Source organism: Dendronephthya gigantea, unplaced genomic scaffold (genome assembly GCF_004324835.1).
Source record: "Dendronephthya gigantea isolate DGI-Jeju-01 unplaced genomic scaffold, DenGig_1.0 000076F, whole genome shotgun sequence".
Lineage (NCBI taxonomy): Eukaryota > Metazoa > Cnidaria > Anthozoa > Malacalcyonacea > Nephtheidae > Dendronephthya > Dendronephthya gigantea.
In genome coordinates, this window is record NW_021163086.1 from 474739 (window position 1) to 502736 (window position 27998).

The window sequence follows — 27998 nt, forward strand, 5'->3', positions numbered from 1 at the left end:
AAAACGACTTCAGTACAATCAGATACATTAGTCACAGTTGTGAAAGGTCCTCTTTAATCTCACCACTCTATCAAAGGCGAGAAGCCGAATTCAAAAGACTGTTTGAAAGAGTAATCGATAAGGAAAAGCAACTTTAATGTATCTCTAGTGTGAAAAGATACCGCCGGCTAGAACTCGGTGTAATCAGTGCATGCGTTTAAGACTACATTAACAGCGCAGTTGAATTGGAATTATTGGTACTTTTTGGTACGATCATATTGAAGGTAATTCTTTAAAACAAAGATATAAAGTCTTAAAGAAGCTCGACTAGCCTCCCTCTGGGCTTTGTATCAGTAGATTGTTCAGTTAGTTCAATAATTGCATCTTGTGTTCACCACGTATTGTGACAATTATCAACTGATTGTTTTGACCGGGATTGTCGCGTGCGCAATATAGTTTTGTAAAATATTATCACCTTTTTCTCGCAGAAAATACGCTTTAACGGATTTATCCAATATAGAATATAATGATGTTATTTCAACTGATAGCGTTCATCTCAGTCGCCGCTAGCTCGTCAGCTCTAGCCACTCAAAAAAACTGCTTAGAACGGCAAATTCCTTTGGCACTCGGAACATGCGTGATGACCGTAAAAGTAGAATTGAAGTATGTACTCGTCGCGGGTATATTTGTCTATATGTGCTAATTCTTTGTAGAAATGTAGATAAATACTGAAAGTATCAAAGTAGACCAGCAAACGTTTGTAGATATATATTTGCCTGAATCAATCCGGAAAGGATTACGATTTGTTTTTATCGTTGGTACATTTTCGCCACATGCTTCCCACTATAAATTAATGGAATAAGCACCGCCGTATTTTACGTACAATTAGATGTACATATATGCAACTATAATCGTTCTTATCATTCGCACAAATCCATCCAATACAGTCACTTCACATCAGTTGCACACATGTACACATATATCAAAGGTCGTTGACTCCTGTAACCCGCGGTGTTGCTATCAAAATCATGTTATCGGTGTTTGAAATCAATTAACTTTCCTACACTTTGTGCACGAACTTTTACGGAAATTTTGTAACCTAAACACGCTCTCATCACCAAGGTTTCAGCCTGAGCGCTTTGAAAATGCCGAACGCGTTGAAATGACAACGCTGAGGCAGCTACATATCCATCAGAAACGGCGCTATGAAACCCAAGGTAACGTCTACGTCGATTGCCCCATTATGCATGGTTGAATCATCTCTATTATGTCATCACGCATACTCCCATAATGCATGGGATTTGTCAAAAAGCACATTTTCGAAAAGTTATACGGACCACCCAGTAATTCGCACTTTAAGTAAAGTGTTCATACATGCATGCTGATGCCTGATAATATATGGACGACCATGCATCGCGCAGAGCTGACACAACACACATGCATTTTATGACACGACGAACAGTGGAAGTGAAATATTTCCTACTGATCGCCAAAAACGGCAGCGCTAGCAACTGTAATATTCTGAGCGTCGTGTCGTATAAATTACGTGAGTATAAAATTGAAGTATAGACGCGTTGAAAAACAACTGTGCATGCATACACGAAAGGTCGAGAGCACGGTACAGTGGTGCTCGCTTTGGTTAACTAATCACAAGTATTCTTAAATAACTCAGGATTATTGTAAAAGCATATCTTGAGTTGGAGATGAAAGTCACTAGAGTTAATTGCGATTGCTGTTCGCTTATACAGAGACAATATAACTTACTATTCATGCAATGCAAGCGGACTGGCATCTGATTATTTAATTGAACCTATAAGCCCTCTTCTATAGTTATATTAGATTAAACGGAAAACTGCTTAAATCGCCTTCTGTTAAGACTAAGACTTTAATTGGTTATACGTTGCATGGGTCCTCATCAATCGTTTACCTCAGCAGCATCGGTGATTTAGAACTCCTTATATACCCTTACACATTTGTGAAGCTATATTTTAAACTACAATTGAAGACGAATACTTATTTAGGAAAGCTAATGTATGTATTAGATATTGTAACTTATGGAAAGATTTTCAAGGTCATAATTGGGTTATAAATCGCTTCCATGCAATATAAATTTTATACATCAAATCGTTATGCATGCACACGTGAACGTCTTTACCAAATGGAAAATGCGAACGATATATATAATATTACTATTTTTCAATATGAAGTTTATACCATCATTACCACGTCCAGACTTTTTGACTGAGACCCCTCCCCCACGCACACACAAATTAGTGAGTTTAAGATTCACCAAATCTACGACGCGGACGTTAAAAAAAACTGCTCTAATTTTCACAGTTTTCCAACAGGAATGAAAATTATAGACTCTTTTTGATAAACGAATTCAAAGCCGTATGGAAAACAAATTAAAACTGGTTTCCTCACACTAGAGCAGTTTTCATGTCACAACCGTGTCGTAGATTTGGTGCATCTTAAACTCGCTATTAGAGAAGACAGGGAATCTGGACTTGTAACAGGAAAACCAGACACACGAAATACATACATCATACGAATACATCATCGTTTTGCTAAGTCCTATTCCATTGTTGCTTCCATCCCTTCCTATCAGAATTAAAGCGGATCAAAATAAAATGCAAGGGCCTCACATAACGGCAATATCATTGCAAAAATTTGTACTTAGTCTTTGTATGATGCTGTTTGAATTCCTTGCTTTCTTCTAAAAACTTCTTAGTAATCCCTGACGAGACTTGTGTGAGCTAACTCCGTCCTGTATTAATGGTTGCCAAGTGTTACGCGTTTCTTACAACCATACGCATGCCGATGTGCGTGGAAGAGATCCTGACACTCGCATGACGCTAACAAATAGACTTCCATGACCGGCTTGCGCGCGGGTTCAGTCTTTATTATGCATGCATATACTATCTGTCCATTAAATGCCGGAGTCTTTAATTTCCGAACGAAAAACTCACTGTCATGTAATATTTACAATTGGCCATAAACTGGGATTAAGGCTTACACTTCGTTTGCCGCGTTTAGAAGCAACGCTTAGCAATAAGTCCTTGATATTTTGAAGATTTTAGGATATTAATGTAGTTCTCAGAACAGTCTGTTCTTTGACCTTTCGAAACCTGCAAAATCTTACCCATTCTAGTGTATTGTAACCGGGGCCTAAATTGGCATTTGACATGCACAGACAAGCCGGACTTAACACAAGTAACTGCATTTAAATATGTTGGAAATAAACAAAACTACTTTGACAATCTTCTAATTTAGTTGGACAAGCCTAGACAAGGGCGCCGTAATTCGAGGCAATTAAATTTTGATATGGCTCTAGGATTATCGAAAAAGGCACCGCCGTAATCAAGGCATAATCTCGCTATTTTGTTTTTAAGACCACTTTTTCCCGTTTTTCCGTTTTCACGCTACAACGAGATTAATCAGATCTGTCAGTTAATTATACAAGTTAACAGTCAATTCGATGATTATAAGAACACATTATTCATCTCTGAATCATCCGCCAAAATACAACTATTGCCACGAAACCGCGTTGCTCCATAAACCACATACTTAAGAGCGATGTTATTTTTACTGCTAGAGTTTCAATATCAAGTATTGAAATAATTCAAACAATATGGGAGTGAAGTGAGTTTTATATTGAAATGCGCGTCCTGAAGGATATACAAATTTATGTATGACATTGTTGTGCATGGATTAGCTCGTGCAATCAAATTAATAGGCGATCCAAAACGCAAAAAGATATAGAAAGAGAAAACTACGGGTTTCCTACCCCTCGGGTTTCCTACGAATTTCCTAATCTTCATCTTACCATACAAGTAAGTTGGACCAACTAGTTTACAACCTATTCTATAGCAATGCCATGCAATGGCTATCCAAGCACCCACGCTTGGATTTTGTTACTCCAGGCAACAAAGCCGCGTTTACTAGTTCCAGCGACTTTAGAGTAAGCAATTGTCTGATGTACCCTGTTGTATAATGAAGCGGACATGATTGTTCGTGTACTGCATTGTATATAGTGCGAATTCGGTTCGAATACAAGGTAGCAAAACATTCAAAAGTTGTTTGTTTAAAAAATTCGTTGTAAATGAATGAAATATTCAATAACCATCGCAACATGATGCTAATACAGTTTCAATGTAGTCGTGCGCAAACCGCTGGAATTCTTTGTGCACGCATAATATCATTCAAAAGACCTTGTGATCTCGATTGAATATAATCTGATCGAAAGGCCAACATGACAAGAAGGATCTCAACATAGACTATTTAATACCTTTATCAATTCTATATCCTCGGAAATTGAATTAAGCGAGCGTGCATAACTCAGAAATTCTCGCCAATCAGAGACGGGATTGCAGCGGACGAGACCGAACACGTATTCCCGTCTGACTATAAGTATTTTCTCGGATCAATAATTTGACAGATCAAGCCAGTCGAGCAAGAAAAGTGACGTGTTCGGAGCTGCCTCGAAGTATCGAGTATATTTTCGGAGGAAAGACACACTTCGTTCACTTGAAGAACTGGCGAGGTAAGCAAAAATAATGATAGTTTCTGCGTTAATATTAAACGTGACCTACGCGAGTCAACCAACTGTCTTCGCGCGGGTATTCTATCACACAGCATTGAGAAGTCAATTTACACAGTTGGGTTCAGAAAAATCTTCAAAACTTCTGGTCGATATTTGTGTTTAAAACATGCGGAATTAAACAGGAAGATGTGTAAATAATGGCTCCTGTTGGGGGGAAATGACGCCAGCCTGGCCGCAGGATAGACTGGAAATATATGAAAACTGTAACTTTGATCCGGCAAAGTTTCTCGTGGTAGGCTATTGTTGCGCACTTGACATAGCAGGCCGTTTTCGACAAAAATGTTTTTATGTGTTATTCTGTGTGCTACAATGGTCAGCAAATGTTTGTGTATATAAGCCTGCATAACGAAACCTTGCAAAATCAAAAGTGTCAACATGGATATCGCATCAGAATGTGTCAAAATCACGCCTTGGCGATTGTACAATATGTTACACTGGGCTATTACACTATAGAGCTAGTCACATCTTTCATTTAGATTCAACCGTCGGCCGAGCTACATAAGTTTATTTAAGTTGTATAGGAATTTCGGTGATTACTAGGCAAATCATCGAACCCGTTAAACGTTGACTAATTCGTCGGATTACTGCATAAACTATGGCTGACGACACCGACATATGTTCGACCTAAGTTTTGAAATAATTGATATTAGCTGAACGGTTGTTGTTAGTCACTCAAAGCATCTACCCTTGAACTTCGATCTCATCATGCCTTCATAAGGAATAGCGTCAATACAATAGCGTCGAATATTCGCATTGAACATGCATGAAAGATCCAGACAAGAGGACGAATTCTTTCATTTTCAGTTTGAAAATACCTCACATGCCAAATCGGTTTTTCACGATACTCCGCGTTGCATGTTATCGCTCGCAGTAGCGTCCATATGCCGTGCGCAAGGCACGCGAGAAATATTAATCTCCCGCTTGCAACATTGAAATAAAACTTTATTGCAGGGACTATATACTGTGTCACAATATAGCCAATCCACAGAACAATGCACTGAATGTAGCGTATTTATTCAATACGCCGGTCAATACAAAGAGCTCTAAAATTAAAAACCTAAGCACATTCTTCGCATTCTTTGCAACCATGTGGCAGCTATGCATGGTTCCTGCCTCCGAAATTGTACATTACCATATATATAAAGGTATTTTATACGATTACTGCTAGTCTAAGTTAAACTTTATGGTAAAAACTGCGGGATTCTGTTGTGAATTTCGACAAAAATCATGTGAATACGGACGAACCTATTCAACCTAACTGATATTGAGACTGTTCTTTTCGACACGTTCCCGTCAGTAAACGGATTTAGTGTACCTTAAGTGTGGTATATTGCGTACCGAAAACGTCCTTTTGTGCGGTTTATATTCGAGTTTCCATTACTTTCCATAAAACCGTCCTATTCATATATAATATACAACTTATGAGACGCATTCATTGTTTAGAAAAGAAATACTATAAAATCTATATATACAAGCACCACTTAAGATAATGCGATACTGATATTCCTTTACCTTTGTATATCCGGACATTACAAACAACACCATATATACATACTGTAATTGTTGCTTTATATTCTCACAAAGAATACTTTCCTCATATTTCACACGTTTTCTTAAATTTTATGATAATCACTTTTGAAACTTTACCCGTAAATAATCTTAAAATGAAACATTCTATTATTTCTGTAGTATAGACAGAATTGTATGTTGCTGCATGGTAAAATAGCAAGGACCAAGGTATAAAGAATTAAATATACTCTAATTAAAGTAAAAGCTAGTTTTTAATCTTAAACACGGCTATTCAAATTGACATAGAATGTAGCTAGCTACAATTTTATAATCTAAGCCCTGATACTGAATTACGAAAGAGTATTGGTTTCCATGCACTTTCCAACAGATGTTTATAAATACGTTTCATACACCAGCATGCAGGCATGGTCTTGGGGGAATTTACAAAAAAATAATGTCAGTTTGTACTGACATACGAGGCTGCCGAGTTGAGATAGCTACATGAATCTGTAGGAAGCTATTTTAGGTACTGTATATATAGATATATGCTATAATTTGTGCAAGTTTAAACGTTTCTAGAATTGACAGAATGCGCCTATTCAGGGTAATGACAGTATGCTGTATTGTTTCGAATATTAAGCAATTTCCGTTCTTCACATTCAAGGTGTATTCAATTTGAGTGTTCTTGAGAAAACATCTACACGTGGCACATTGTTCACAAAAATAAAAAAAATCTACAGGCATACATAGGCGCAACAACGGTCCTACAGGGAACGGAGGACGTACTGATTTATAAGTCTACGACATCACCTATAATTATGATCTGAATGATTTTCCGATTTTCATGCCAAGTAACTATAGGCATATGATTTAATCGACGAAAACATTCTCCCGTTTCAAAGTGTATAAACGTTCCAGCTGAGTCGTTTCAGTGATATATGTCCCACAATCAGGACTATAACATAAACGGCAAATAACAAATATATTTGTTGGATAACATCCGTTTCAAAACAATCGCTAATTGTTTTCCAAACTACCATTTAAATTGTCAAGTCTGCATAAGAGTAAGTTTGCCTAAGTTTAGACTTTTCTTTTCAAATCACCTAAATTTAACTTATTATCGCAAATCTCTATATGCATGCAATAAACTGCCCCATTTCATTCCCCGGAAAGGAAATACGAATCGTGCATGGACTGCTGCATGGTGTTGAGAATATGCATCTCATTCGATTTCGTTTCTATTCCGGCGACTTTAGTTATAGATAAGAGAAAACCGTGCACAATATAAGAGTGTGTAGAAATCAGTCGCAACTTTCAGGTATCTCACCAGAACACTACAAGAATTTTGAAACAGCGATATTGCGTTAAGGTCGCCGATTAAGTCTCGTACCGTGAGCGGCTTCATGCGGATCTTAAGCCATGCACGTAAACAACAATTACAGGTTTTGTTTGATTTTACTGTTTCCAACACAGTGGATAATTTGAACGCGCAAAAACGACATGACGCACACAGCACACTTGAACCAACATCGCATAGATATTTGCGAGTTATTCCAAGAATGTTCACGAATCCACGAATGGTGGCTGGATGGTTTCTTAGGAGGGGCGTTTACCCAGAAAAGTCCAGGGGCACGCTCTCCCTTTAGTAAAATTTCTTTATTTCGGAATATTCATAAGTGCATTTCCCCCTCTGCTAGGAGGATATTCCTTAATCCAAATTTTAAAATGCCAAAGATGCACTGTGGTTGCTTTAAATTTTAAATTAATGTTAATGGCTCTTGCAAGCTGAATAAATTCCGCCGCCATCTTGGATCACTAAATTTACTATTCACAAATGGCTTGTAACTTGCTTCGTTGATTTCAGACAACTGCAACTACATATGTCATTTTGCGCTGTTTGCTTTTATTGTCTGCCACATTTCTGGCGGAATTCCAAGATACCGATATAATGGTTCAAAATTCCCTAAACGCTAATTCAATTATGCATGTTGTAAGTAAATTGAGAAATAGATTAAAATGATATTTACAATGCTTATAATAAAGGACGAGACAAATCTCCCACTTACTACAGATTGAATCAATTAACTTTACACGACAGCCGCAAAAACTAAACCTCCTCCTACTTGTGGGGGACGATATATTCTTTAAAAAGTACATTCTTTCGGTTATTATCGACGCGTTGGTAATACTACAGAAGACTACTTGCGCACACTTCAACTCGTCATTATGTTTTGTTGCAATGATAGATCATGGTTTTGGATTTCAAGGACACCTGCTTTCACAGGAACATAGGTTTGTGTGTTTTTAAAGAATTGGATCACAGCAGGACAGACAAGTTCAGCACGCAACATCATGAAGTGTTATATATAAATACTGACAGTTCATTCAACCTAACTTTTCATGCATAAAAAAGAGAGAAACAATATAAGTAATATAACTATAGAACCAGCTTATCACGAAGATACATACCAACAATTACTCAATTAGACGAACCGTGAAGAAGGTCTAGGACCTAGGTGACTTATGTATAATAGATAACTCGTATATATAAACTTTAATGTAATTGAATCCGGGATACAGATCATGCATGCCCCCACAAAGCTTCGAATTCCCCCGTAAATATATAGATAAAACATATTAGGTCTATATTTGTATCTCTGAGAACAGTATTCTCCAGAAGCGTTTCGCGTTTTTCATCAGTAACTAAATTAAATGATAAGCCTTTTTATTTTGCATGCCACCAGCGCACAATGGTTGAAATAACTCAATCAATAATATATATTGACCTATTGCAAAAATTGGCGACAAAGGTGCGTGCTTGCCCTTATATATATATATATATATATATATATATATATATATATATATATATATATATATATAACTATATATATATATATAAATATGTATACTCATACTCATACTCAGTTCTAGCAGTACTAGTTTATCCGTATATGCGTGCGAGAATTCTTCCTGCTGTGCATAAACATGCAGTAATATAACCTGTTTTTACAATGGAAGTATATGTGCATGATTTATTGATTATATATACATGCAGTATCATTTCCGTAGATGGAAAACTCCCCTTTCTTTTTCCAACGTACGTATGCGGTATATTCAAAATATTGTTTCGTGAAAGTTTTCGTAGTATCGTACTAAATTTTCCCTGCATGCATTTCAGTTGGATATAAAGTATAGCTACAACGAATACGATTCAGCTAGTACTATACAAACCAACGAACGTAAGTTGACTTCTGTATATTCGAATTCTATTCTATATTCAAACCTTGCTGAACGGCAATATATTGTTTACAATTCATCGTGGGAATATTTCGGAAACGAAATTTCCAAATTAGCTAGTTATTATTTCGTTTCCACATTTTCTAGCCGCGCCTATATAGACGATCACCTCTATACCTATAATGCCATTTCCGATCTTGAACGCATGGGTAAATATAGCAATAGCATCGAAATAAAGTAAACACCTAATATTACTTCAATCTTTGCAAAAATTACTACTGAGAACCTATATATGGTGTAATATGCGTTTACCGAAGAAGTGTAAAATATCAAATTACATAAATATAATGATATTGCGGGAAATAATCTGTCTGCATTTACACGTAAACTATTTGCCCTAATAACTATATGTGTATATTACTAAACGGCGCCTTCATGTGATAACTGTTTTAAACATATACTTGCAGCCTTATACAGGCTTCAAATACCCCGGGATCAACCTATATATGAATTCACTGCCTTATGGTTCTTTAAATCGGCCAGTTACTAGCAGTGATCTGTGATCGATATCGAAACTAATTTTGCTCGGCGTACTTTCTTCCTATAGTTTAATTTTTATTCATTGGCGCAACCGGCGTAGAACCTATAGATGATCTTACACATATATCATCACATCTGTATATATAATATGACTGTATCTTGTAACAAATATATATTTATATACTGTATATAGACATTTACTCTTTGAAATAGGCTGTTTATTAGATGGCCTGCATCCGGCTGCATGCATTGCAGGAGCCCAGCAAGGCAAGGGGCACGTGAAAATTTCAATTTCAAGTTGTTGTTGGGGCAAGGTTTGGTCCGTATCTACGTGCTTGATGGCATGTATATATGTTATTGTGTCGTTTTTCAAAGACTATATACATGCATAGCGACAAAAATAAATAACATGTTGATGTCAGGCAAAGGTTAATACTGAATACAGGAAGTATTCTGTGCTATTGTGTCTCCGTGAAATCTTTTTTTGATATATACATGCATCAGTAATATAAGCGATATTGCAGATGTGATTTCGGCGGAACACCCTTGGGAAATATATTTATTTGTAAGATGCAATATATGCATAATATTCGATCATTATATATATACGCGAGTGAGTCTATATCGATCATTTATATTGAACGAAATCAGTTAACACAACATCAATCATCATTTCTGAGATTTGTATGCTATATACGAAAACGAGATCAAACTAACGTTGTGTTAATTTTCAAGCCTTTTCATAATTGTCGTTAACAAGTCATTTTCACCGACGCGAAATATCCGGATAGAATTGTTTTTATTTTCGGTGTTTAAATTGTGTCTTTGTTAACTGCACACGCATATAGCAATATTCTATTAGTATTGGCCTACATCGGTGACCTTAGAATGTTCGCAACTGATGGAAACCAGGCTTAAAGAAGTGTTTATGTGGAGCCATGCAGGATGTCCTGCGTTCACAGGATGACAATAGCGTCGTATACTTCCGTGATCTCAATTAGACTCGTGTGAACTGAAAAGCTTGAGTAAATAGTCACTTTACATTCAACGAAATATTTTTAGACTTAATTATACATAAACTCTTCCTGATATATGATATATCTTATGATGGAAGAATTGGTTTAGTGTACTCAAAAAATTTTTATGCTATCTTTCAGAACTATATATATATATATATATAATTGAACGAAACTCATGCAATTATACACAATATCACCCTGCATGTTGATCCATGTAAGCCCATGCACGGCTTGTTTAACGTAAGTTAGGGACGAAAAGGATCGCAATGAATGGATAATCCACAGTATTATACTACTTCCTGCATAGGAATAGTCTGCGAAAGGAGATTTCTTCAAATGTGCATAGAAACCCTTCGTGGGCTTCGGACTCTCTGACATATATGTTCCAGGCCAGGCATAGCCATCCCGTATAGCGATCATGCACGGACTACCTCGAAAATGATAGAGCATGGTATATATCAGCTGTAGTCTATAGAAAAAAATGTTTAAATATATATATGACTGTATAACATTGGTGCTGATATTGATAATGTTTGTATGTTATCCGTGTTGACGCTGTGTTCGATAGGCATATGCATGCATGCATATTCATGTGAAAGTGTTGTATATGTAAACTTTGGAGTAAGTAATGAGTTTATCTGATTCACATATAAAAAATGCGATCACCGCAATGGACATATCATGTCAGAGGTCCTATGGCGCTGGTCTGGACGTGATCATATATCTTTTCCCACCATCTAATTTATAATATGCTGATTGTCCTTATCTTGCTAATCTCAAAGTCAATGATAATAAACAAGCGGGATTAGTTGCTAATTACGGAAACATGTGTATACGGTAACAGACGTGAAAAGCTGGATTTACAATGCGAGGACCGAGGTAATTTCAGTTGCAATAAATATTCAGGAAGTGGGATAAATGCTTGCACCAGAATTAAGTCATTCTCGGGATGCGAGATAATCCTGGCATATATACAGGAGCTGGATATACCTTCTTAAGGTTAGCTGTCAAGATATATGGTGAAAATCCCCGAGGTATGACTATAAGTATAGCGTGTAAGGGTGCATGCTATTATAGTTATGGGCATGGCATAATTAAGGCGCATATGACATGTACTAAACAAGGGCTATATTTCGCGCGTTCACGATGAGGAACGAGCTAAAGCATATAACAGAAGTACTCTTTTTTCATGTTGAAAGATTATTGGAACAATTGAGGTATACATGCATCGAAGTTCAGTCGAAATATAAGATACAAATAATACTCAGTTGTCCTTTGAATGCTGAACTTCTCTCTCGTCTCGCATTTTGTGACATATTGTGCATCATTAAAGTGTATTTGATTTTAAACAAAAAAGACGAGTTAGAGTAGAAGGAATACTGTTTTTACTGGGCGTTTTGTATATAAAGAGCATCATTTCACATTATGTAATACTTTCTATACTCGACTGCTAAATTTTGGGCAGAATGCCATAAAGGTGTATGGCAACTGCCAAGCTGATTTACAATTGCTATATGGGAAACAACAAAGGAACAAGCTATAGGGTTTGTAAAGATTTAAATATATATATATATATATATACCCGCGGTAAAAATCGAATCATATATATCTATAAATAAATGTATAAATATATATATAGCCTTATATCATAGTCTATAGACATATACTCCCGTATTCGCCTGTTGAAATCAAATTATATTATCAAAACAACAATGAACTTACTATTTTTACAACTATATATACAAGCTCTATATTGTATTAGCTATCTTATATACGATGTATCGCGGTGTTTTAAATTCTTCTCTCTGCACACGCGCCAAGCACAACGGGCCACACGCCTGGCAGCACTTAAAATTGAATTCCACATTTTTGCAGCTTGATCGGCCAATGATCAACATTGTTAAATAACCTCTCAACTCCGGCTGTTTCTTTATTTTAAATCAAAGCAAATTTAATCTGCATGTATGTTTCCAGATGTGTACAATAGACTAATAACAACGATGGCCTTTGACTTTTCGTAAATTTATATTCTCGAAAGCATCTCATTATTTGTCAACTGTTGATCGTACGCTCCGCCCGATTTAAGGATTCCCGTCCAAAATAGCCAATCAGATGCCAGGACCACGTTTTTTGTGCAAACGCGTTGGGGCACGATTCTTTGTTTCGATTTAAGTTGCCTTTTTGAGACGTATCATATTATCCTTAGCCACACAACAATGAATCTTATACTTTAATATATAATTGCAAACTCTTGGAAGCATTCGATAAATCCAAAGTGCGTAATTATCGGCTTGAAAGCATCAAACGTGCGCATTTTTCACGCCGAACTCGTTGACATTGTGGACAGTGTATCGGCTTGATATTATTCAAATTGCCAATTTATGTTACAATATTGACAAAACATGAGACAATGAGGTCATCTCATGCATACGCTGGTCAGAATCGCGTTGAGTGATTCCAGCAGTTCCGCGCTTGTACTCCATTTAACTTCTGCTCGTGTTGAGCGCGCGACTTGCGAGCGGTTTATGATAGAAAGCTGTGACTATTATGCGGTAAGTCGTGTATTTTTAAACGAACCTTAAAAAATATATTAATCAAATAATATGCTTGGCTTAAAATTGACGGCGACATTGGTTTAGGGGCGATCTCAAAACCCGTATTAGAAGTTATGCCGCTCACGTATATTTTATAGAAGTGAAATACATTTGAGGATCCTAAAACTGGCATTAAGTCGAGAAAATACATCAAGTCGATTTCAACGGAGTAAGGTACGTCTACCCGCTTACAAATTGCCTATATAAAACTTGGCAACTATTTCCTAGTATAGGCCATAGTCAAAGAGGAACCAGCGCTTATTTCAGTTGCAACATTGATACCTGTGGTACCTATATCGGCCAGTATATATGCCTATATAATAGACTATACTGACCAATTACTTCGATGCAAATTTCACACGTTTTCCAGGGACGATTTTCGCAACAACTACGCAGTCTTTTGTTATTTTAACATCAGTTTAAAGCCGTGTGGTAGACTGCTGTTTTGTTTACTTTTTCCTTGTGACCGTTCCATGCGTGGTGCCAGTGTGAAAGTTTGTGTAATTCAAACATACTAATATACTCGACAATCTTCACTTGTATGCTTAGAGTTGCTCGGTGTATATACATATATAAAGAATCTAGTCGTCCAAACATCATGCAGGTGGGCTAGCCCGAAGCTAGGACGTGCCGGACAGAAAGTTAATAGCTGTAGATGGTATAGATACTAATATAAACGACAACACGAAGGAAAGGAAAACAATACAATATCGTCGTCCGTATCTTCAGGCGTATAACCGGGCGAAGGCAGGATTAATATAAAGGCTGATGTTGAATTTGAGTGCATATAACGATGGTGCGAACAAGCATGTAACGTTAACCTCGAAGGAAACAGCGATAAACTAATGAGGTCTTGGGCGTGCATTAATGTTGTACATAAATTTAGGGAAATTGATTGAGTCATTTGAGTGCGTGTATACAGATAAATGGTTGGGTAAATTGCACGATAATTAAACAGTTTTCACCACGCTATAGACATTAAATGATAAACGAGATAATTTTCAAAGAGTATTTAAACAGTCATCGAGACTTGAAAGAGAATCACAAAGTCAAAGTCAAAGACATCATATATACTTATTCAAAGAAGGAGAGACATGCAGTGAAATCTCATGGCAAGTAAACTGTATGATCTTCAGATTTCATCCACCAGTAAACCGTATATAATAATAGCCACTATATAATGGCAGTGTGGCATTGCAAGCGGTCTGGTTTTCAAACGGAGTTATATGCGCGCGTACACTTCAGTTATATTTTCAAAATCATACCATGTAGCACCACTCGGACGCGGGGATTCTAAACTAGAGTGGGCGATCGATTTCCCTCAAAATAGATAGAACACCTTAGCCTTAGGAATATATAAAAGTAACTCGTATAAAATCCATGTTCCATGAATCTAAAAATCTAATAATATACAGCACGCTAACGCATGCATGGCGATGTATAGTCTCGAAATCAGATGAAACAAGTATATGCCGTCTCATATGCGTTAGATTTGATGTTGCTATAATGCGTTTTTAAAAACAAGGTTTGTACGGTCCAAGAATAGTTACTATATTCGACTTTGAAGAGTCAATATTCTATAATGCGTGATAAAAAACCCGAGGTTAGGTTTTGTATAGACATGCAATAAAGCAGGCTGAGGCGTTCGACTTGATCCACGCAATACTATAGGATAGCTCCTTTGTTTCAAGGGTGCATCATAACACAATATGATACTGAACATAGATACCTTTAACCGTACACATGCCTGTGCATGAACGCAATTAGCAGCTCATTCAATAATAGCATGGTGAATTATATGTTCAAATCGGCGAACATGCTGCGATATTGGGACATTAAATAAATGAACTGTATAGTTGTATTGAATTAATATGTTTAACATGCATGAATTTGGAAGACCAGACTGAGTTATTTGAGCAAGTCAGTATAGCAACTGACTCTCGTTGAAAAATATATCAGTATATATGTATTTGGATATATAAAGTATTCGCTTAGTTTCGATATAAGTTTAGTTTTGCCATTTATATTTATGCAGGAAGTTTTTCTGAACTATAAACACTTTAATTTTTTGCTTTTACTTTACCTTTGAATTTGGCCTGATGCCATGCGTGATCATGATGGCCATGTATTTATCTTAGCTAAATAACAATAAAAAGGTCTGCCTATATATATATCTATATTTTCAAGTATTTCCACCATTGAACTAACTTTAATCTGCAATTGCATGTTGTAGAGTGTAGGCATATAGATTTGTATAATACAGGAAAAGAATGAAAAAAACTTGATTGGTTGCCAGGAGCAAAGACGAAAGCATGGAATATTGAGAAAACATCAGAAAACACATGGTTTCTTCCTATATAACAAACTAGCATTATACATATACATATTATAGCTATATTTACATGCAAACGATTGCTATACACTGTATGGGCAATATGGCAGAGTGTAACTAGATCATAATTAGTTCATGAAGTGGAATTTAAAGTTATCTATAATCAAAACATTTTCGTGGGCTTGTATAGGATAGAAGGCATGATATAATCTATATATATATATATATATATATATATATATATATATATATATATATATATATATATATATATACAATATTTACAACATGCTTTGACAACCTTGTTCAAAACCTGTTATTATATATAGAAATCATACAGAAATCATCTATCGGGCATACTTTTGCATGTAGTTAGAACTGATACGTGATACTATATTCGTATAAAACCACGCCGGCCTAGACGATTATTTGTACAACAGTACAAGTATAAATTTTACAGAATTCTTGCCAATTCCTCAGTGCATGCTTTGTGGATAACACGCCCTTTCGTTTTACCTATGTAAACAAATGTATGATAACCTGTATACTGAAGTGAATTAACTATGCAATTTAGCAATACTCCTTTAGCATCAAAACTTATCAAAATCTCGGTTATATCAGTCGGATATGGCAGACCTAAATCAGGAAGCATTCTACTTTTTGCAGGAATTGCAAGACGTTTTTCAGTGAGGGAATTAACACCGTGCATGTTATTTCACTGTACATCAAGTGTATAAAAGTTTCTGTTCCCTTAATTGCATGGCGAACTCTGATGTATAATAAATATATACCAATGATCTGCTAGCAACGATGCACGCTAAATTCTATAGTGTATATGTTTTGCATGCAGTGCAAGATATAGAGAGAGGCGAATAAATTCATCCAATTCAAATCATCAATCATCCAAATCAAGTTATTTATATCAATGCATGCACCTACTGTATATGGTGACTTCAAACTATGGGTTGATACAATATTCGCGATCGATTTATAGACGTAGTGCGCGTGAATATAGGTGATAATACGTATAGCATATCCAATGTATTTTTTTTCTATAGTATGTAACATTCCTCTCCAAACGCTAAATATATGCTTTCCTCATTCCATTGTAAATATATACTGACGTATAAAATTTCTAGTCATTTCGGTGCACTATATGAATTCTGCCCGTTGTTCACAGATAAGGCCTATTAACCAATCTGCTATCTTAAAATGATATAGAAGTAGGTAATTAATACATACAATGCATATTTGTATCTTGATGATGTATAGATGTACATATATATGCATCAGCGAAATTGATTAAGGTAACTACATAACCCCCCATTTCACTATCTATATATATAATACATATAACTATATATGCTGTAAATTTTGTAGATGAGATTCATGCATGCACTCCCCGATCCAACTAGGATTATAGATAACATTTTTTAGCTACTTTGAAACAACCTTAAATTTACAGTGTTGGCATCTCATTAAATGTCTAAACACACCATGAAACCTAATCTATTTTGAATGTATATGAATAATAAAATTAGTTTTATATATATGTATATACGTTATACAATTTAATTATTATTCCATCGGCCGTACACGCGAGTACTGATTGTGTGTACGTTCGGCCTTGAAGTTTTTCTGCTATATAAAATACAATGATCGCGGATCGAAAAACAAATAGTCTAATTACGACGATTTTCAAAGCTGCAGGTTTCGGGGTTCCACGACCTTTCAATAACAAATGAAATAACATACAGATAACTGTACATATTCTCACAAACAACGTCGCTTTACAATATAACCAGTCGGCATGAGACTGACCAAATCAGAAATATAATCCGAACTATGCGTTTGCCTGTTCCCCATTCAAATCTAATCCATGGGGAGCATGTCTCCCCGCTGCTAATATAATTGTCGTTAAACAAAATGTGGAAATCCTTTTCCGCTATATAATTTACACGTTTTCGCCATTAAGCTGTTTTCTCGTCTATCCTTGTTGATTTAGAAACATAGTTTTTCAAACCATTAGAAATGCTTACAAATGCTGAAGCAAATTGTACGTGAAGTTTTATGCAATCTTGAGTTGCATTTCCGCGCAGGATTTGAAACAGAAGCACGTGCATTGTCATTCAATAGATTAGGGGGTTATTCATTGTAATTTAAATTCCTCCGAAAAGCAAAATGGCGTAATTGCCGATAAACATTGATTCTATCACGATATAATATTCCGAAGCACTTAGGGCCGGAAAAAACAACGTAAAAGAGGGTGATTATTGTAGAATATACGTCTACAGCTTACATTCAAAAGATTCTTCCAACTTGTTAAACATCGAGAAACGCTGAGGAATTCTGGTAGATACTTTTGATCACAACAAAGAAGAAGAGCGAAATTTTAACCGAGGTAAATTTGAATATACATTTAAGACCTGTGCACATGCAGCTATTTCGGATATATATTGAACATTGCCATGGTTTTTGGTCTCGTTTTTAACCTATTCAAACCGCCTACATCGATAGAAGCTCAAACTATGTAAATATGGCATTTTTTGAATACCTCCAGCTATTTTTTAACTCAGACTACTTTTTATGTCCGACCATTTATCTACGCTCAAGAGACTTCGACGCTATATTCATGCTCTTTTTTACCCTATAAGCACCGGAAACGCCATGCGTTATATTAAATCTAGAATGCCACTTATAATATTCCCGTTTTCGTAATTTCCCACTAATCAAGTCATACTTCGGTCAGAACCCGAGAGAAATTCCGTGGCGAGGTAGTGCTGTTTTGTTTGCGTTAAACTGATCACCACTGGCGATTGGTACATTTATAAACACGCTCGATTTAGAAGTGCCACCCAGTTAAATAACACCTGCCCAAAGGTGTAAACATTCGACCAACATTATATTTACCAGCCATATACGCGTATAACATCGGCGGATCGATACAGTACCATATATTTATGCTCTGGCGAAGTACTCGCGGTAAGTTTGGCATAAAACCATATATATATGAAATACCTATACATATATTTATAGAAACATCTTACGAGATATCAACAAGTCGAAGGGCTGGTAACTTTTAGTTGGGCAGGAGCTCTTCAGTTGAGCAGGAGCAACGCATGAATTGAGCTTGACTTATAGATATTGATTTAAGATCGAAATAATAATATATTTGAAAGAGACTTTACGGCTTTTACATGCACTATATATACAATAATCGTTACGTTCCTACCCTGGTGTATCTGATCGAATACACCGTACAAAGTTCATTTTAAATTTCGCCCGATCACGAAATTCGCGTGCACAAGTGTATGTAAAGCATTGCCATGCATGTAAAGCATTGACTGCATTATACAGCGCTTGTTCACAACTATATACGTAACGTGTGAATGACCTTTGGAATATTAGAGTAAGAATCAAAGAGTCTCTGATACTCTTAGTTAAAACTTGATGAACATTATCGACATTCGTTAAAGTATAATGATATAGCTACACATTCAATGACATAGAGAGTTCTTTTTAATGCTAATGGGGGACATAAATGGCCACAGCGTAAACGGTTCATTGTGATTTTTAAGTTAGTGGAAAGTAAAAATGGGAACGATCGCGTGATACGTGTATATAAAGCAGGTGGATCACTATATCGCGACTATAAGGGTTCCGGCATTCCAAATACCTCGTTAAATTATATTGTACTATATATGCACGAATTCCTAAATATATATTATCGCCACGATTAATTATATAAAGTATATGTGTATTATGGAGATTTGAGTACAATGTATATGCATGTATACTGTTAATGCTGTACGCTTATGCTGGCACATTTATTGTTGATATAAGCTTGGCAGACATAGTCGCCAATATTAAAAATGTAGACATAAACACTTCCGACTTATATATAATGCTGGATATAGTATTGGCTCGACCATTTTCATGGAAGAAAACACTATATGACCAACTGATCTTCGTATCCTGCATGTATATAAAACTTGGTCCTTGCTTGTGTGTAACTAGTAGTGTAACTCCATACTTTCTACCAGTCAGACACCATACTTTCTACCAGTCACGAGTGCTGTGAAAAATACCTGAAAATCTCTATTATAAAGTCTGTGAACTATAACAGCAGGTCGGAATAAAATATAAATTGAATCACTGTCCAGTTTGTTCGCCAATCGTATGAGCAATATAGGCACAGTCACGACAACAGAAGTTAGTCGTGCAGTCATGCACATATAACAAAATTACAACTGCAAACGAACGCCATTGATTTATATAGTCGCAAAAAGCTACGGTCGAACAAAGTAGGTTAAAAATTGTATACTATACTAGTAATACTACAACAATAGTATCGCAGTTCATATATCAAAATCGATACAATAATATTGCAGTACATCAATATTATATCATATACATAAAGTATAAACAAATGTTCAGGAATTTACCCAGTTTAATTTAAGGTATGTTTATAGCTACTTTAATTGCCTATAGTTAAAAAAGAACATGCATCAATAGTCTAAACTGTTATAAATTGAGGCGCATATATTCTTTCTTAAAAAATCTAGAAATGCATATACATGCTGGAATAGATTTAATATTAAGCAGCAAGCGTGTAGCAAGCGGATGTTTAAGCTGACATATGAAATGTTTGAAATTTGTGTGGGAGGGGAGAGTGCTAGACGAACTTATCGATTTTGTGAACATTTCCTTAGAAAACTAGATCTTTTAAATTTGATTGTTCGTGGGTGGAATTCACATCTAAAATATTTATTCTGGAGAACATTCATCCAATGCTAATTTTTTATTTGCTCGATGACCGCTCATTTCTGGTATTTTTTGAAGAGGACATATTTGAACACAAGGCCCAAGTGCGTTTCGAAACTGCACAAAACAATGACTTGCAAGAAAAAGCTCGCATATTGCATTTAATTATATCTTTATAATACTTTACTCAGTTCTTCTTTCTTTAATATATCACCACAGTGTGGGGAAGTCTCGCGACATTGCGGAGGCGATAGATTCCTAGTTATTGTCAATTGCTCAGCACATATAAGATAACAGCATTATAGTTATATAAACTGAAAATCTTTGTAAACATTCGTAAGACAAATAACAAATTAACTGTGGATGCAAACTTATCCAAAAAGAGGCAATTATTTAGGACAAAGATGATGATTATTTCTAGCGTCATAAACTGCATTTCCACTATAGGAGATACAGACTATTATTTTTACACTTATTTTCCATTCAAAAAAATTAACCCTTATAATACACTCAAGCAGGATTTTTCGCTGACTGATCATATCATCATGCAGGCGTACATTTTTGTCGCACAAATAGTATGCGCATGAACCCGACCGGCTATAGTCCAAATGCCCCATCGAAAAAGAGGCTTTTCGTATAAAATCATGCATGCATACCAGTTAAAGTATGCATATTTAGGCGCAGAGTAAATCTCAAGCATTCCAATCCAACCAAATTACATTTATGTGCTCATATTTTGCACCAACGAATCCCCATATGAAATGCGCTTGGACTCATGTGCAAGAGAAGAAAATAATATTTTTTTCTTTTTTATGAATTTCTAGAAAACAAATAGGATTTAATGATGTCAATGGTTCCACTTTTGGTGAGTAAAAATTTCTTTGAGCTACCATATAGCTGCTTCATACAGCATGTCAAGGTGGTCAAGAGTCTTACTATATATGCATGAACTGTCCAATTCGATGTCAAACTCTGCGTGCATTACTGATAGCCTTCTATAATTAATTGCATCAAGTCATATTGATTTTCCATCAAGGCTGCCAGAAATGCTAGCAGACTAGACGGAGTATTGCTTCTCGTAGGATATCAATCATGTCTTATCTGCATGTTTTCGATCCACAAAAGAAAAAGAGTTTCGAGAGACCAAAGAAATTTTCGAGAGACCAAAATTGCAACATTTTCCTTGTGCATAATGACGTAACAAGCCGTAACGCTTGCTGGGAATTCTGGTCTTAGTATTCATGGCGGAAAATTAAAACTTCACAATTTCCCGCCGTGATTATACTAAGACTAGAATTCCTTACAGGCGTCACGGCTTGTTACGTCATTATGCATAAGGTCTATTGTAAAGATAGTTATGTTAGACGATCTGTTGTAAAGTACTGAAGTTGTTGCGATACATGGAAGCGTTATTTACTGTATTACGAAATTACTTGACCGATTGAAGTCCCTATCTATTTTTATTTTTCACTCCTCCCCCCTCCCCTCCCCTCCCCCGAAATAGGTATAACGTAACGAATTTTGATTCACCCCATTCGATTCACCCGACTCATACCAATAAAAATCAACGTTGATTGATGTTTTGTTGTTCTAGTTTCTACTGGCGATCCTGGCGACTGCTCGTGGCAGCTTGTGCGGGAAGAGGCAATACAAACACGAAGGTCTATGCTGCGATATGTGTAGACCGCATAGTTATGTAAAACAGCATTGTACGCCCTACAACAACACAATATGTAGCTCCTGCGAAGTAAGTATAAATAAATCTTTTTCCAATAATCCAATATTATAAATAAATTAACGCTGGCGTAAAACTGAGTGGTTACTATTTAATATAGTACTGAGGTATATGTATGATGCAGATAAAAACGTTCATCTAAGAATTTTCTAAATAAAACCCTAGATTCAAGTTTTCTAGCCGGTGACGGAAGTTCATTATATAGATTCTATAGCTGCCAAAAGATTAAAACTCTCACGTCTAAACTCTGTTCTAACTTTTAATCGCTGGACATTTGGATTCCTTTAAATTTTATAAGACAGTCATTGTCGCTACCTTTTTGCAAAAAGAGAAAAATAATTTTTGATTGAGATGAAAAGTTTCGCGTTTTCTTTAACAGAAATTTCGAAAATGTTCACGGTCAACATGGTGTATTTTGGACTGACAAAATGACTTAGATAGCTTTGACTTGATTCAAAAGAAGTATTTGTATGATTCTCAAAAAAATGCTGAAACCGATCATTTTTCCTTCCCAGAATGCCAAAATACGTATGAAAACGCTAGCCTAGCTGACTATATAGCCTATAATACCTATATAAGAGAAACATGAAAGGCATAATTTTATTATATACATTTGTGAAATTAATGAATAATTAATGAGTCTAACTTGCAATCAATGCGCAGTATTTTGGTCACATGTATAATACATCTGTAATTCTCCATAAAGGTCTCATGAATTGTTAATTATATTAACTTTGATACAACCAATCTTAATTAGTATCCATAACTTTGTCACACACATGCCCTAATATGCATTAAGCTTAATTTACTCATTTAACAAGCACGTTAAAATACTCGCGGCCGATCTGTGATGGGATTTACAATGGTTCGTGCTACGCACTCGCCATTGTAAATACCCATACAGATCGGCCGCTCGTATTTTGAATAGTACGTAGATCTTTTAAGATTTCCTTCACATATAAATGAATAAAGTTAATAATATTTTCAATTTTAGTTCGGCACCGTAATGAATTCATACAATTCTAAAGAGAAATGTGACGACTGTCCGACGTTCGAATACTACAACGCGAACTTTTTGGCCTGTATGCCGTGTCAAACGTGCGGGGAAGGGGAATACCCTATTAGGACCTGCACGACACGGCATAATACGGAATGTGAAGTGTGCCCTGAGGTAGGTGCAAAAGGTATTTTGCATGTGCATATAACTAAATATTCCTTTTCACATGCATCAATTTTGTGTAAGGTCAAAATTTATACATTTATATTCAAACTTTCTCCCTCCCCTTTAGCTGTAATTCTTACTGACTTTCTAAATGAATGAACGAGTCAATCAATAATATACACTAATGTATATATACGTACATGCCGAACTGACATGCGTAATTCCCACTTCCTTACTCTGAATCGTATTTTCATATTTCTATATTCACATTGTTATTTGTCATGAAAATAGGATGATACATAAGCCTGGCAATTTCGAACTACCGAGGAACGTTTTAACCCTGTGACAACAATTTTAACCACTTTCTATGCATGCTTATCCTTTTCAGGGTCATTTCTCTAATATGACCAAAAATAAGAACAGCACTTGTCTTCCATGCACAAAGTGCCAAATATACTTGGAAAAATGTATTGCCACAAAGGACGCGTTGTGTGATGCGGTGCCGCAGACGACAAAAAGTCCGACTCACGGTCCCACAACACTGACAGCATCAACCAGAAGAACTAAAACTATACATTCATTGCGAACAACTAAAGGTAAAGAAAACGTTTTGGAAAAAATATTTGTTCGTATTACATTCGCTATTTCGTACTCAACGTATTTGGGGTATTTGACGCATGGTATGCGAATATTTTTTTCAGGAGAAACAAACGAAAGCAGTACCTCGTCGACGAACCTGACACTGCTCATCGTCACAGCGGTGGTGTTGATTTTCCTTTTCCTCGCCGTGGGTTTTATCGTCTACTGGTGCACGAAGAAAAACTACCCACAATGTCAGGGAGAAGGGTTACTCGGCGGTGCGCCACGGCAACGACGATACAAGCAATTACAAACAGGTAAAATAATCGCTGCATACAGGAGGGATATTTTATATAGGAATAAGTTTTAGACAAGATTGTTAACCTGGAGCAGGTTGTTGGAAGCCAAGTTTAAATACATACTCATCTTCAACTGAACGTAGATCTTATGCAATAAATATGTACTGGAAATTAATTATATTGTTTTCGATTTTGAACTTATCCACCGTTTAAGCCAAACTCTTTACAGGAACCGTCCCGTATGCCGAGGCGTAGCTAGGCCCGGCAGCTCGATCCCCCTTGAAAAATTTTAGGCCCCTGTGAGTGAATTGTTATGCCGTCATTAGTGCAAAAACTCAGCACAAACCTTGTCCCAAGTCGCACTGCCGGCCTGTCCCCACATAGGTTCTTGCTGGCCCCCTTTCCCAAATTCTTGGCTACGCCTCTGCCCGTGTGATTCAATTTGATTGAAATTCAATATACCTTGAACAAAACATTGAATACTGACTGGTACATTGTTGTTTACAGGCCAGCTCCTGCGCAGTCAAAGCGCTTCTTTTCTTATGAAACTCGTGGAGCTGCTCACTCCTGAAGGTAGGCCGAATTGGAAAGAACTAGCGGCGAATTTTGGCGATTTTACTTACGAGGAAATCGCCAACTTCGGAGTGGACAAAACAACTGCGGCCGAAAGGATGCTTTGCGCATGGCAGACGAAGAATTCGTCCACGATCGACAAATTATATAAGTGTTGCCTCAACATCAAAAGGGAGGATGTTGCAACATATATCGCCGATTGTGTAAGCCAAACGACAGACACTACACTTGTGTAGACAACGGATGACTTGCGCTGTAGACTAAATTTTGATGGAAGTAACTAGAAGAAAACAAATCATCACTGCTAGACAGATCTTACTTAAATTAGTGCAAATGCGAAGTTTGGCTGCGAAATTTTATAAAATTAGTCTAAAGCGCAAGTCGTCCATGCGTTGCCATTGGCCTTTCTCGATAGCGAATATCCACCGTTTTCTGGGTATTCACATATATTTCTTTTAATGGGTTGACGTAATTGTTTAAAAGTAAACAAAGAACACTTTTCAGAATGAAATTTTGAAACCATTTTACGTTAAAAATAATAAATGTTTGCTATTGGTTCTATAAATTAAATCATGCAAAAATATTAACTTTAAAATGGCAGATATTTCTTATCGTGAGAAAGGCTAATTGTGTCTGTTGTTTCGTTCCTGCCGCTAGTCGCTTTTGCGTTTGAACAAAATGAAGAAGTATAAATAACCAATAGACCTTATGCATAATGACGTAACAAGCCGTGACACCTGCAGGGATGCTGGTCTAAATAGACTATTAAGACCAGAATTCCCTGCAGGCGTCACGGCCTGATACGTCATTATGCATAAGGTCTATTCACTTGGGAGCTTTGTTATCCATACACCGAAGATTCGTGTATCTATACTTTTTAACTTCCAAATTTATCGGATCAGTGGAAACTTGATGTGCGCCTATATAAGTACGTTTTGCTCATTTTAAGTTCACGCGAGGGGGCCAAACGCATGTTTATGCCCAAAAAGCATTACTAAATAGTGTTTATACTTCTTGTATGCTTGTTAAAACGTTAGAAAATCTCAGTGAGATCATTACAAAATTCGTATATCTTTAAATGAAGATAACTGATTAGATTCTATATATTACCTTCTTTATACTTTGGAAGTATTTTACCGTAAGTATTGCCAGTATATATTTGGATCGACATAAACATTCACATGCAGCTGATTTCATAAAATTTTTGACGAAAATATTCTTAACTTCGATAACTCGGTTGTTCAGAAGTTCAAACATTCGTGGCGAAGTTCAGAAGTTCATCATGAAAATACGTTTAAGTACTGCGGTTGGCACATATAGATTTCTAAACCAATCAGAGACTTTGTTTACAAAAGGGATTGTTCAAGATTATCATGAGCTTTTGTAATCAGCCACAATCTGGTGAAACTTCCGAATATATGGTCACAAACGTTTTATAAAGTCAGCCGAAACTCTGTTTAACTGATATTCAATAGAATACTTGGTTCGAAGATTCGGTGAAATTGTATTCACGTACTGCTCGAATTTAGTCAAAATATTACAACTTGCACATTTAGCTGCACAAACCATAAAATACAGCATAGCATATTTAGCTGCAAAAACCTAGTTTATATCGATCGGCTATCATACAAACCATGTATTCTATCGACTATATGGTTTAACAAAACCACTAATATACTGGCATATTGTAATATTTACACATTCCACTTTCGATGGTTTACACAAATGAGATCAGTGTTCACCTCACGCCATTTTAACCAACGCTTGGTTACTTATCGAGGCTTGAGCTTATATATTTTTTGGCTTATGTCCATCGCCGTATGTAGTATAATTTAATACACTAGTAGTACATATAGATTATTTTCAGACAAGTATTTTTCTACATTATTTTAGAACCTAATTTTTGGTTACCATGAATTTATATTTCATACACCTTTCGAATAGCCTTTAGAATATTTCTATATTTTTATTTTTTGGGCATTTTTTAGTATAGCTAAATGTTTTTCACGACATATTATGTCATAGCTAGAAATCTATTACTATAGCATTGGGTTTAGCTGTGCAAATGCATCTAGATACAATTGCAGAAGCAGTACAATCTACAAAAAATGACTGGAAAGACCTCCAGCCCACAATTCGATCAGTTTTCAATTTCAAACTGATGGTTTGAGAGACCACAGGGTACCGTAGGTTATAGGAACCACCTAGCGCTTATCTATCTTATCTGTAATGTGCATTTGCGCGTTATTTCAATGTTTGGATGATATGAAAGCAATACAGATTGTGAGATTAAGTAACATCACCTATACGGTATAGGGATCAGCACCTATCAACACCTTTAGCTGTGTAATCTTTGACTATATATGCAGGTCAGATATATTGTAGTTGATTATAAATATCAACGACGAAATAAACAAGTTGTCTAAAGTAAGAGGATATTAAACTGTAAGCCATGCTACTCTTGGCACGAGCACCGTCACTATTAATTTGTGCTCAACTAGATTTACTCATTAAAATTTATACATGTTGCGAATTTACAGGTACGTTATTCGATTGTGGTGTTAATTTAATTTGCCATAATTAAAAAGAAGGCGGCATGTCGATCTTTAAAACAGTATTTTTCGAAGTGAAGTTAAAGGGAACATATCTCATATTCCACACAAGTGTTGACGTAATGTAGTTTAACATTTCTAACGTAAATGGCTGAAATGGCTGCACAATCGACATGACGCCATGTTTTTTATTACGGCAAACTATAGGAATTGTCATAAGAGTAAATAAAATTAACAACTATATTATGAAATTATTTTATTGTTCTTTGATTACGGTATGTAGCGTAATTTGGGATTGATATATATGATTATTTGTGTACATATATACTATACTGTTTGTAGTTACTTTAAGTGACGTGGGAACAGTTGCATTTGGTAAAAATTCATAAAAAAAAACTTGAATGAAGTTGAACTTATTTAGCGTTTGTAAATTATTACTAGATGAAAAATTATTAATTGATATTGTGTTAAAGTTCCTTAATAATATTATGCTAAAAATACACTGCACTATTATGAGA

General features: G+C 36.0%; 1 protein-coding gene across 4 annotated transcripts; it reads left to right on the plus strand.

Annotated features, from left to right (window-relative positions):
- On the plus strand, nt 1-27788 carry LOC114531976 (tumor necrosis factor receptor superfamily member 16-like). Of its 4 annotated transcripts, none has more exons than XM_028553568.1 (8): nt 1-263; nt 4418-4522; nt 21405-21445; nt 22175-22327; nt 23310-23486; nt 23866-24073; nt 24179-24373; nt 24863-27788. In XM_028553568.1, the coding sequence occupies exons 3-8, from the start codon at nt 21422-21424 to the stop codon at nt 25162-25164; spliced, it is 1059 nt and encodes a 352-aa protein (XP_028409369.1). In that variant the 5' UTR covers nt 1-263; nt 4418-4522; nt 21405-21421; the 3' UTR covers nt 25165-27788. The 4 variants fall into 4 exon arrangements, with proteins under 4 accessions (XP_028409369.1, XP_028409372.1, XP_028409371.1 ...); XM_028553570.1 differs by lacking the exon at nt 1-263 and adding an exon at nt 13583-13658 and having other exon boundaries at nt 4008-4522; XM_028553569.1 differs by lacking the exons at nt 1-263; nt 4418-4522 and adding exons at nt 12800-13442; nt 13583-13658.
- The last annotated feature ends 210 nt before the right edge of the window (nt 27789-27998 follow it).